Source organism: Camelus ferus, chromosome 3, assembly GCF_009834535.1.
Source record: "Camelus ferus isolate YT-003-E chromosome 3, BCGSAC_Cfer_1.0, whole genome shotgun sequence".
In the NCBI taxonomy this organism is placed as follows: Eukaryota; Metazoa; Chordata; class Mammalia; order Artiodactyla; family Camelidae; genus Camelus; species Camelus ferus.
Genome location: NC_045698.1, coordinates 23499735 through 23512964, shown reverse-complemented (window position 1 = coordinate 23512964; position 13230 = coordinate 23499735). Strand labels below are relative to the sequence as shown.

At 41.8% G+C, this 13230-nt stretch overlaps 1 protein-coding gene across 4 annotated transcripts in view; it reads left to right on the top strand.

The window, feature by feature from the left end:
• Nucleotides 1–13230, top strand: part of ADAMTS12 (ADAM metallopeptidase with thrombospondin type 1 motif 12) — a 287460-nt gene that overhangs the window by 198975 nt on the left and 75255 nt on the right. For 3 of the 4 annotated variants that reach the window (XM_032470755.1, XM_032470748.1, XM_032470757.1), the window contains 2 exons: nucleotides 4927–5060; nucleotides 11923–12043. In XM_032470755.1, coding sequence (XP_032326646.1) covers nucleotides 4927–5060; nucleotides 11923–12043 — 255 coding nt within the window. Of the gene's footprint in view, nucleotides 1–4926; nucleotides 5068–11922; nucleotides 12044–13230 lie in introns of all 4 variants that reach the window. The other variant, XR_004316312.1, reaches the window with a different exon arrangement.

Below are 13230 nucleotides of genomic sequence, written 5' to 3'. Positions count from 1 at the left end.
TATATCCCTGGAGCCCAGCCTGTAAGTGGATTTTAGAAACTGAACTTTAAATGGTGAAACTCAAATTGCAATTTACTCACAAAACATAAAATGCATCAGAACTTTCCCTTGACCTGAGAAATAGTTTTTATCATTCTTAGCAAGTTTTATTTTTCGCTTCTAATGATTACTTCTTAAGATCATTATCCAAAAATGTTGAGCTGCCCTGTTTCAGCAGAATAGAGAAGGCAGCCTTTGATTCAATCAGTTCATTCAGTTACCTGCACTTCCTTTGAGAGGATTAATCAGTGTGAGGGTGAGAGTCAGCCATCGATTAGTTTCAGAGTTTTCACTTAGCTGAACTTAAAGTTTAGCTTCATTTAGAGTTTTCACTTAGCTTAATAAATCTGTATGGAAGCTAGAGGAAAAAAAATCACATGAGCCAGACAAAAGGATATGTGAGGACAGGTGAATATGCCTGAGACAGTGAAAACACTCAGCTCAGCTCTGTGGGTGTTAAGGGATCCATGAGGGTGGTACCTGGGCAGAGACTCTCTGATGGTCCTGATGACCCTGGAGAACTAAGAGCATCCATTGCTCCTCCTGCCTCCTTCTGTGGAGCCCTGTGTCATAGGCCCAACTAGACATGCCCAGAGCACCATGAAAGACAGAGGCCAGAGGGAAGGACAGGGAAACGGGTCCTCAGGGTCAGCCTTATAAACCGCTTCAATAGCCCTGAACCCTCAGTTCACAAAGGATGCTTTCAATCACGGGGTTCTTTCTGGCCTTGAGCATGACAGTAGAGTGCAAGCACTGGGAGTCACTGTAGTGGGTCTGCACGCTGCTGCTGTTGCACGAGAATTATTTACTAGCTATTCCTAAGGCTCCACAGACCGCTGTCCTCATAGTCAATAAGAATCTGTGCTTTTTACTTGTAGTGCACTTCAGTTAGTTCAGACAGCGGACTGTCTAATCCTGAAAGATTTCAAGATGAGTATTATCCAGTATCACAGAAGCAAGATGAAGAGAAGTCTTGAAATTCGGGCCTCTCTTTGTGGAGATGTGTCATGATTATCACTGGGGAAGGGAGACCTTCCCAGTTTTCTTATTTAAGGGCCAAGACATTATTTATAAAAGGAGTACCTGCTTCTTATTTAAAATGCAAGTGTATATAATACAATGAAATAAAAAGAAATTCTTCCCACCATACCTTATTCCTCAGAGGCAACCAACGTTAACAGCAGGTTTTCATTTGCACATGAATGGAATCATACTTTGCTGATTCTACAGCTTTCTTGAGTCATTGAGGAGAACAGCATGACATTACAGTTTATCTCATTCCTCATAGTAACTGCATAGCCTTCTGTTGTGTAAATACAACTCAATTGGTCCATTTCTTCCTGGAGAAACAGTTAATGGCTGCAGTGAACAACCTTGACTTTTGTCACTACGGTCAAGTTCATTTTTATGACTGAGTTCATGATCTCTCAGGATCAAGTTGATCTCTTTGCCACTTGGTCCAAAAGTTTCTCCCTAACAGCGTTGATCACTGCCATGTCTGTTAATTAATAAACGTGGGTTAAGAGGCTTTTCTGGAGGTAACGATCTGCTAGTATTCATTGGGAATGGTAATAACAACCACATTTAAACAACTGCTCTATGCCAGTTACCTTACTGGAGGTTTCAGTATGTTACCCTCTGAAAACCCCTTGTGTGCAGACTAAAGACCAGAATGCCTTGGGCAAGATGTAGGAGTCAGGGCTGGGATTTGAATCCCTATGAATCTAACTCCAAAATTCATGTGGAGAGTCCTCCAGGCTGTGCTTATCCCTGCCCCTCCCGTGCCTCCGAGTCCTCCCCGGCCAGGGACAGGATCCCTCCTTCGCACACTGTGCTGGCCGGCAGCAGCTGATCAAAGCACGGATGACTGGCATGCCCCTGAGGACACTGTGGTTTGGCCGAGGAGCCTGTGAAATCCATAGTCTCGGAAGCATAGAGCTGTGAGGACCTCCGTAGTCGTCGTATGGGGGGGATGGCTTTGAACCAGGTGCATGGTCACGGAAAAGAAAAGTCATGGAACCACCTGCTGACCTAGCCAGATCTAGAATTCTTTCTGCTAAACTGACAAGACAGCAGTTGTTTAGAAAATAGCAACACAGAGCATGAAATCAGTGCAGAGTTGATAGAAATGACATAATCGGAAGGAAAAGAGCCTATTTCAGGAAAGATTTGTATATGCCTGGGAAAGAGACCCGAGCCAGCATTATAAAACACGTGTCTTTCAACTGCTACAAAAGAAGGTTGGGCTGATAGATGCATGGCTTATTGGGGCAACTGCAGGGGACTTTTAAAATTTATGAGTTTGTGACTAAGAGGTGAAAACAACAACCATAACAGATGTCATTTGTCAAGCACTTACTGTATACCTGGTATCATGCTGAGTGCTTGACATACGATCTCTGTCTTAATCCTCACAATTACCTTGCAGAGTAGGTATGATTATCCCCATTTTTCAGATGAGAAAACTGAGTCACAGAAAGGTTAAGGAACTTTCTCAGAGTAATATTAGACCTTCATGAGCTAGAACTTTTCTATCTGCTCTCTGTAGAAGTTGCTGGATCCAGAGGCTGATAATTCTCACTGTATTTCAGTTCCATGAAAGAAATATTAAAATGGAGTCCAGTTGGCATTCTACCAAGGTTGCTTCTCAGAGATGATCCATGAATAAATGCATCACCTAATAATGTAAAGGCGGTAACTTTAACGATTTCATCAAAGACATTATTAAAGAAAATTCTGTGCCTTTATGATACGGGTTAATGGTGTGAACTCTGAGCTAAACCTGGGTTTTGCTCTGCCACTCAGACTGCGAGATCTTGGGAAACAGTCTCTCTGTGCCTAAATTTTCTCTGTTAAATGGGGCTAATAAAAGGACTAACATCATAGTGTAGTTGTGATTGTTAAGATGAGATAAGATAACCACTGCAGAGCACACAAAGACCTGGGAAGTAATGCTCGAGTAATATGTTGCCTGTTGTTTTAACAAGCAAAATTCCCTTTAACTCACTAAATAAACAAGACTAGCAAAAGTCTCTGGATGGCTTTATCCTACAAGGAGTGAGTCAAACAGCACAAGCCCAGAGGGAGTAAAACTAAGGCAAACATTGGGACTTCGCCAATCTGGAATTCAAAACAGTGCTTGACTTTGGGTGGGGGTTTACTTGCTATGAGGAGCCATTTATACAACCGAGAGAGACGCCCTCAGTTTTGCACTCTAGGTACCTCTAGTCCCAATCCTCCCCAGCAGGCTGGAACAGATAATTCCTTTAGAAACGGAATTATTCAGGGCTGCTTTCTCTTTTTACTTTATGTGTCTAAATACAAAATCTCAAGTCTAAATTCTAAAGCGCAAATCAAAGTCTTATTTAAAAGCATTTCCCCCGCCTCCATCCTTCTACTTAACAGCCCAATGTTTCAGAAAATGATTCCCTGGACTCAGCACACCTGGCTGGATGTTTGCATCTCTCGGAGAGCAGAATTGCTCCCAGGTGGCCCCCTCGAAATACTTCTATTCCAGTTCAGGCAGTGAGAGAGCTAACCTTGCGGCCAGGAATGAAGATTTACAATAATCCCGAGTCATGCCTTGGCCCCAGAGTCTCCTGGCTGTTTTCCATCGGCACTTGGTGCAGTAATCTCTCCAACTCATTTTGACTTTGTTCGTTTTCTCAGACAGCTTACCCACTGCACTTTATATAAGATCAGTTGGTACCTTGATTTGCTCTTACCCATCTCCTTTGCTCTTTGAAGAGATGCTTTTGAAACTGTCAAGTTCCACCAGGGTTTCAGTGCGTGAGCTTCTGCTCTCAGTTGTACTTGTGGAAGTTGTACACTTTTCTTTCCCACGTGGGTCACTGCATCCTTGAGCAGCCGTGCCTTGAGTTGTGCATCTGGCCTTGCATTTGGTGTCCGACACTGAGGTGGGTCCATGGCAAATGGCCCTGTGGCTGGTGTCATTGAGCCTCCAGCTGGCCACACCACCAAGAAAACTTATAGCCTTTCCCCCAATAAACAGATCCAAAAGAGATCCCAAAAGAACCTTTCTGAGGAGGACATTCTCAAGTTTTTCACTTAAAGAAAACAAGACAGAACATTCCAAAGAAAATGACTATTTGAATGCTTATCAGATACATGCATCACCCATTAAAATTTTTAAGGGAATTTATGTCTTAAAAAAGTTCTCTCTTTCTGGTTATTCCAAGTACCTATGTATAGAAATGCACTGAATTAAGTAAACCTTCAGAAAAAGCAGCTCTGTGCAGGAGATCACCCTGTCTTCATTCACAAGGGAACAGAAAATTGAACCTTAGAATGGATTCAATGGAGGACCCAGCACGATGGGGTGGGCCACTATGATAAATAGGCAGGTTGGCTTCTGCTTTGGCAAAAAAACAGATCTTTTGTTTCCATGTGGTTATAAATCTGTGTCTAAGGACTTGGACTTGAGGAGAATAAGAGAGACTATTTGTTGGGAGTGGGCTTATGACTGTGGCAGTGGTGTTAGTGGTCCCCCCGGAGGTCGGCTTACTTTGCTGCAGACAATGCGCAGGCATCATGCTTGTCCTGCATCACTGGTTGCTGTTACCAATTTTCTAGGTTAACCCCAGATGCTCAGTGTTTTATTTTCACAAGCACAGTTCAACATTGGATTGAAAGGTCTCATCATTTGTAACAACAAAAGGCCTACTATTTTAAAGCAATCTTCCCAATTAAATTTGTTATAAAGCTCTTTAGAAGAAAAAAGCCTACATTCCATCATGTGTCACGGAAGGGTAAAAGATGGGGCTCTCCAGATTAACGACACTTGGGAGGTCATACGTATGAAATCCTGGGGGGAGGGTTCTGAGCTCAAAAGCTAACTTGCAAGGATTTGTCTCTTTTTCACTTCAGCACATCCCTGTGAGCTGTACTGCCGACCCATAGATGGCCATTTTTCCGAGAAAATGCTGGATGCTGTCACTGATGGTACCCCTTGCTTTGAAGGTGGCAACAGCAGAAATGTCTGTATTAATGGCATATGTAAGGTATTGGGTATGTTTCCTTAATCTATGACTTTATAAAATCATAATTTTTATTAATTCAGGAAGTCAGACGTTCTAACCTTTTGCTTTCCCGGCATTTGCATGTGGTCTGGTTTTTTCGTATGGTCTGTGAGACAAGACTTCTTAGCACTCATCAAAGTGACAGTTAGGGAACTGAATAGTTTTCCTCCAGTGTCATCTTCATTTCCTGATCTGTTGATGTGCTCTGGGGTAGTATTTTAGGCTTGGAGCTGGGTCCGATTGAAGAAGAACCAAATTAAAGGAGGAATTATTAGAAAAAGACAACTCGAATTATCTCAGTGGTATTAAGTTATTCATTGGTTGCTTGTCAACAGAGGAATTAAATTTGAGGAAAACCTGAAATTAATAATTGTATAGTGTTTTTCACAAAGAATTTTCACATTTAATTCTTCATGGATCACCAACATGATCTTAGGAAGAGTGAGATGGCTTGACCAGTGGTTATACAGCAGGTCTTCTGATTTCTAGTTAATGTTTCCACACTGACTCTCTGAAGAAACTCTGCCTTTACATAAATTACTTAGATTTGATTTTCTTAAAAAGCTTTTATGTGTGCAGTCATTGAAGAATTTCTCCCCATTGCTCAGTCTGCTTTGCAAGAAACAGATGAACAAGTTCTGTGATCCAACACCCGGGCATAAATCTCAGTTTAAAGAGGTGTTTTTAATCAATGAAAGAAAAACCATAAAAATATTCAATTAACTATTACTAAAGCACAATGGTTTATGCTCAGGCTGTAGAATATGAACTCAGTACCACTGTTTGGTACTTATATAGCCCCATACATCTTTCTAAAACTCAATTTCCTTTTGTAAAATTGAAGTATTAACAGATTTTCTTAGTCGGGGTTGTCAGAAAATGTCCTATGTGTTAAGCCCTTAACAGAGCGCCTGACACACAATAAATTCTTAACATATTTTATTTGTTTTTACAAACAATTATCATAATTGTTTTTCCATTGGACCAACTTGATGCCATGAAAAGCTCCTGCCCAGAAATGTTTAGCACCCTGGGAAGGTGAGTTTATCGCCTTGCAGTTGCCTGTGGACTTAATCCAGCGGTGACCAAAGCACAGGAGGCAACATGGTGATTTCCAGGACTGAGTACATTAACAGCAAGCCTGAATCAGACTCTAAATTGGAACTGAACTAGAGCTCAGGCAGAATTCTCTCTCTAACACACTAATTACCATTGTAGCTACAGAGAGCCAAAAATAGCATATTTTTAGGTTAGATCTATTCCCTAGAGAGGGAAAAAGTTTATTTAGCTAATTTAGGCCGAAACAGCCCCTCACCATCTAAGGCAGTGGTTCTCAGGCCTGGCTGCCTATTAGAATTAGCTGGAGAGCGTTTAAAAACTGATGGTGGCTCTATCTCCAACCTGTTAATTCAGAATTGCTGGGATCTGGGGCCTGGGCATTGATATTTTAAAAACTCCCCAGGTGATTGCTGTATGCTGTTAGGGCTGAGAACTTCAGTCATCAAGAAATGAATGTGATGCTAAAATTATCTTTTAGACCTAAATGCCTTTGCATGCATAGAGACAGTATCTTTAGCTTGTGATGAAAAACAGGTGTTTTGAACAAAACATAGGTGGTCTCGGGTATGTCTTGAAACCAATTAAATCAGCTTAACAGGGTAAGCCAGATTCTCTCAGCTGGGCTTCCTCTTTCTGGAAACCAGTTAGTACCTTTTAGAAGCTTTTATATATATATGTATTTTTTTTTTATTGAAGTATAGTCAGTTTGCAGTGTTGTGTCAGTTTCTGGTGTACAGCATAATGCTTCAGTCATACATGAACATACATATATTCATTTTCATATTCTTTTTCACTGTAAGTTACTATAAGATACTGAATATAGTTCCCTGTGCTATACAGTATGAACTTGTTTATCTATTTTATATATATTAGTTAATATTTGCAAATCTCAAACTCCCAATTTATCCCTTCCCATTCTCTTCCCCCTCTTCCCCCCTAACCGTAAGTTTGTAGAAGCTTTAGTTACTCACTTTCTGCCTATACCACTCTGAGCTAAGTTTTTAAGCTGAAAAATTATGTCAAATAAAATTTACCTTAATAGCCTAAATATAATTTATCTTTTGAAGATCCAGGTTGTAGATATGTTCAGCTTTTGTTAGTCTTACTCATTTACCACAGTTTTTTCAAGGGGAATTGAACATGTATTGAAATAAAAAGTTACACCACTGGAAAAGAATATATATGGTGTCTAATTCATCTTCTTTGTGGATATGAAAATATTTTCTGATATCCCTATAAATAGTCATTATATTTGCTTATACTCATATTTAGCTATTTTGAAATTATATTTGCCAATATGTTGGCGTGTTAGATTTGCAGATTCTGTTGTCAAGAGAATTATCAAATTTTGACTAGAACTGAAATTGTTATAGGACGTAACTATCTGTGCCCCTCCCCCTCCCATTTTTTAAACTCATACTGAACTCCTAAGCTTATTTATCACAGATATAAATGGAAACAGTGACTTTTCAGGATATCACTTATTTTTAATCATAAGTGTGACATGGAATAAGCTTTTAAATATATGAGCAGATATTCCCACTCCTCTTCCAACTTTCCCAGCTCTGCAGCCTTACCGACTGTCTCAAGACAGCCGGCTAACATTCCAGCTCGCTCACCCCTTTCTTTGGTAATCAGTTATTTGGCTCTCAGTTCCTTCGCGCTTCCCCGTCCTGCCAGACAGCAGAGCTTTGGCAACATTTCCTCCCCAAACAGCTTAGCTGCCCTGATCCATCACATCAGCTGTTCCCAGACTTCTTCTCTAGGCCGTCCATCAACCTCTGACCCCAGGACCCTGATTCTGATTGACCTAACACAATGATTTTTTGCTCTTGTGATCAGTCTACTGATGTTTCTTAAAATGGCTGGGACCGAATCTCATCTTGGAGCCAGGCATTCTTCCAGTCTCTACCTTTGCCAAGGGGCCACGGAAGGAAACAAGTACTTTCTCGGCGCATTAGGTCATGGCGCCAGTTGGTATTTCAATCCTTGGTCACTTGAGAAATTATAGAATAAAACAGTAAAACGATGTTAACTCATAGGGGAAAGATGAGAATCGGTAAGAAAACACATTACTTACTCACTCATGTAGGGCTGAAAACCTAGTGAATGACTGGGATCTGATTTCTCTAAAGAGTGTTCAAGATAGGATGCTCTTCAGTCCAAAAGACAGGGTCAAGAATTGATGATGCACTTTTGCACAGGAAAAGAAATAGTCATCAGAATAAAGAGTCAACCTACAGAGTGGGAGAAAATGTTTGCAAACCATATATATGATAGGAGTTATTATCTAAAATGTATGAGAAACTCCCACAGATCAATAGCAGAAAAACAAATAACCTGATTTAAAAACGAGCAAAAGACTTGAATAGACATTTCTCCAAAAAAGACATACAAATGGCCAACAGGTATATGAAAAAGTGTTCAACATCATTAAACGTCAGAGAAATACAAATGAAAACTCTTGAGATACCACCTCACACGTGTTAGAATGGCTATTAAAGAACAAAAGGTAACAAGTATTGGTTTGAACAGGGAGAAAAGGGAACCCTTGTGCACTCTTGGTGGGAATGTACAACGGTGCAGCCACTATAGAAAACAATATGAAAGTTCCTCAAAAAATTAAAAATACTTACTTTTTAATTAAATTAAAATTTAATTTTTACCATATGACCCAGCAATCCTACTTCTGGGTATATATCCAAAAGGACTGAAATCAGGATCTTAAAGAGATACCTGTATTTCCATGTTTATTATAGCATTATTTACAATAGCCAAGATATGGGAAGAACCCAAATGCTTATCAACAGATGAACAGATAAAGAAAAATACCATATGATATCACTCATATGTGGAATCTAAAAAAAAAAAAAAGGGTGGGGGACACTAATGAATTCATCTACAAAACAGAAACAGACTCACAGACATAGTAAAAAATCTTATGTTTACCAGGGGAAAGGGAGTGGGAAGGGATAAATTTGGGAATTTGAGATTTGCAAATTGTTAACCACTATATATGAAAATAGATTAAAAAAACAAATTTCTTCTGTATAGCACAGGGAACCATATTCAATATCTTGTAATAACCACTAATGAAAAAGAGTGTGAAAATAAATATATGTATATATATGCATGACTGGGACATTATGCTGGACACCAGAAATTGGCACACTGTAACTGACTATACTTCAGTTAAAAAAAAAAAAAGAAAAGAAAAGAAAATGTGGCATATACACTTCTTTTAGAAAAGAGAAAATCCTACCATTTTGGCAACATGGATGAGTCTGGAGGATGTTATGATAGGTGAAACAAGCCAGTCACGGAATGACAAATGCTACATGAATCCACTTATATGAAGCTCTGAACTAGTGAGATTCATAGAGGCAGGGAAGAGGACGGTGGTTGCCAAGGTCTGTAGAGAGGGACCAATGAAGGGTCGCTGTTCAACGGGTAGAAAGTCTCAGTTATGTAAGATGAGTAAGTCGTAGAGATGCTGTTGTTAACAGTACTGCATTGTGCACTTAGGTTTTGTGAAGAGGGTAGAGCTCATGTTAAATGTTCTTACCACACGCAAAACGAAGGGACACAAGGGAACTCTTGGAGCTGACGATATGTCTATTACCTGGATTGTGGCGCTGGTTTCACAGGTGTTTGTAGGCATCCAAACTCATCAAACTGTAAAATTGAATATGTGCAGCATTTTATATATTAGCTATACCCCTAAGAAGGCTGGTTTTTAAAGAAAGAACTAATGATGTGATGGGAAATTAAAGTGATTTTCTTTAAAAAAAAAAAGTTGCCTATTGGGGTGGCTACCTGGCATCCTAAGAGTTGCATCAGAGGAGCCGTGCTGGAGTCCTTGTCTGCGTTTGGTAGCAGCAGCAGGGCCACCTCTGATTCTGCTGAAGGCGGAGAGATGACATCTGTTGCCAGAATACACGCCATGGAGGAGGAGAGGGATGTCTGTTCATTTTCCACTGAGAGCCCTTATGTTTTACGTGTAGCGAGGAGGACTGGCCTTCTGTTGTACTCAGTTCAGGGTTGACTGTGCTGTGTGCAGCTGATGGGAGGAGCAGGTGGGATGGAGTGCCCACAAGAAGCATTTACTATGCACTGGACCAGCATGTTGGGGAGTGTGTCTTTCCGTCCCCAACCCCACCTCCCAGGGATACAGGCAAACATTGCTAGAGAGGAGCTCAAGGTATTTGTTTTTCTGACTCTCTTTCCTTTTTATCTCACATTTTTTAATCCATCCCCTTTTGATCAAGATTTTTAAAAAGATTTTAAAATGAGTATGTCTCAGAGTAAGTTTCCTGGGCTCATTCCCAATCGGTGAAGGAATGAAGGTCACTGGGAATAGAATTTGTAAATGTCAGCTTATTAGAGATACTCAAGTTGATGTAAACATATCACTTGTGAAGGGCTGGCATTTTACTCACAACCACTGAAGGCACACATCCTTTCTTTCCTTTCCGTTGTGATTAGCGTGACTGTTTTTTTTTTTTTTTAATCTCCTAGCATTTTATTTTTCCCAACTGGGTCCAATAGCACAATCTTTGGACCTAAAGGAAAGCACAGATTAGGTTAACCTGAGGAATGATGCTGTTTTCTGTCCGTGGGATCAATTCTGTTTAGCTGGTGGAGAGAGGATGGTGTTTAAAGGCCTAAACTCTTCTTCCTTTCAGTCGATTTGAGGTGGCTTTAAAATAAGAAAGAGAATTCTCTTTGGGCGAGAAAAAAAGACTATGTGGGCACAATTCTTCCTAAACAGGAAAGAAAAATTCAACTACTAGAATATAGTGTAGTTTTCCTTCTACCACTGAAATGTGGTTCAGGAATACAGGCCGTAGAAGAGAGCGAGTGACCAAGAACTTCAGTGGAAGTTCACATGTTCCATGACTTTCAGTCTGAGTGCCATGGTTCTTTGGTATCTGATGCTACCAGACACCCCAAGTTTAATGCTCTCGTTTTCCAGACTGGGAATCAGATGGGAAAGACTTGGCTGTATTGGTGGGCTGAGGAGAAGGAACCCGGGGAGAGGGAAAGATGGTCTTTCAGGAGGCCCAGTGCACAGAACACTGAGAAGTGATCCCTTCCAGGGCACAGGGCACAATTAGTCTTGGCTCAGGGGAGAAATAACCAGTTCTTCCTCTGCAGCTGGAGGGAAGGAGGCCAGGGTGGCTGGGACACGGCTATGTGTGATGTGCAGAGGGGACTGGGGTCTTGAAGACTCCGAAGGATCTGGTGCCGGGTCTGCAGGACAGAGATCTCTTCCATCACGGGACTGGAGAGGTCTCAGCATGAATTCAGGTTTCCCCCATGGCTGCCAGTTTAGACAGGAACCAGAGAGGATAACCCCAGTGAGGAATGTAAAGGGACTGAACAACCAAAATATAGGTGGAGTAGTTACATCATTCCTGGGAAATGTCACCGGAGAGGAGGGGGTGTGAGGTTTGCACATCTGAAAGGGATTTGCTGCTCCACTTACTCCGATTCAAGGATATTTTCATTGATAAATTTTTGGAAGTGTGTCCAGTTCTGCCTCTCACTCGGGAAATTAGAGACCCATTCATTGTGTACCTCATTTTCCTCTAAGCAGCTATTTCCTTTACCATCAGTGGATGCTGTACCTCTGGCTGCCACCAGGAAAAGGAAACATTTGTTCTTGTAATGCCCCCAGCCTGCATCTCATCCACAGCAAAGGGGGCAGGGAGAAGTCAAAGGTCCAAGGCAGGTGTGGCGTCTCCTGCCTGTGTCCTTCATCCTCGACCTCTCTTCCCTGCAGATGGTGGGCTGTGACTATGAGATTGACTCCAACGCCACGGAGGATCGCTGCGGTGTGTGCCTTGGGGATGGCTCCGCCTGCCAGACCGTGAAGAAGATGTTTAAACAGAAAGAAGGATCTGGTAATAAGCAAATAAATAATTGAAGTGGCAGGGACTGAGAATGAAGGTGAAGACTGAGTGCTATTTTTTTTTTTAAGCAGATTATGACTTTCACAGAATTGAAAATGGATGTAGCCTTCATTCCAAAGGGATAAAGGCTCCTTGGCAGTCTTAGGAAAGGGGCTGAATGCTATGCAATTTTAGGAAGCGTCCCACTGCTGCTGTAGGGACCTAAGGTGGCCTTGTGGCCACCTGTGGGACCAGGTTTAAGAGTGTGATCCTCGGGAGAGGATCCAGGGCTGAAGGCTAGTGGACGAGGAACCAGGGGAATAGAAGCCACCTGGGGAGCCATAAGGAACCGCTGGCTGGGGCTCCCTTACAGGGAGGCATTGGGAGGAAGAGCAAGTTAAAGCAAGCCTGCCTTGCCTCCCCTTTGGTCCTGAAGGTACACTCCAATTCTTCTGCCTTTAAACCCATTGCTGTCTTCTCTGCCCTCTCTTGCGTATTTGTCCTTCTCAGCCAGCTTCTCATCTCCTCTCTCCCCCAGTTCTCTTGTTACTGTATTGCAATTGTGATATTGTACCCCCAGCATTAAAATACTGGGTATAGTCACTTTCTGACTCCAGCTCAAAGATGTAAATCTCAGAATCCTCCCTGTTGCATTTCCTAAAGTATTCTTTTCTCCTGGTCTCTCCACCCGGCAGTGGTCTTTTTGTCATTGCTGCTGTTCGGTGGGTGGCAGTGATCGGCCCAGGAGGCTCACACTGTGCCTCCATCTCCCTGGTCAAGAGGGTCCCACTCGCCCTCCAGAGTCTGTGGCTTGTGGTGGTTCCTTTTGGAGGATTATTCCCAGAACAAGTGTGTGTTTATAACCGGCTGCACGGGGCTGTTGTTGTTTGGAGAAGGCTTTGTTGTCCAGCGTTTGTGCATTGATTCCCCACAGCCGTGTTATCACTGTTCTTAACCATGGCCTTGAAAGAAAACCCAGTGTGTCTTTTTTTCTGAGGGAAGTGAGAAACCATCAGGCAACACACACACACACACAACGAACTTGGGCAACAGGTGCAGAGTAGCTCTTGTGGCAAAATCGTCTCCGTTACCAGGAAATAATGAGGACATGTGATCAGTCACTCAAAAGGATTCAAAAATCCTTCAAACCTTTCATGGCCAGACTGGTCCATGGCTTCTGCCTGTGTTCTTTTTTTCCC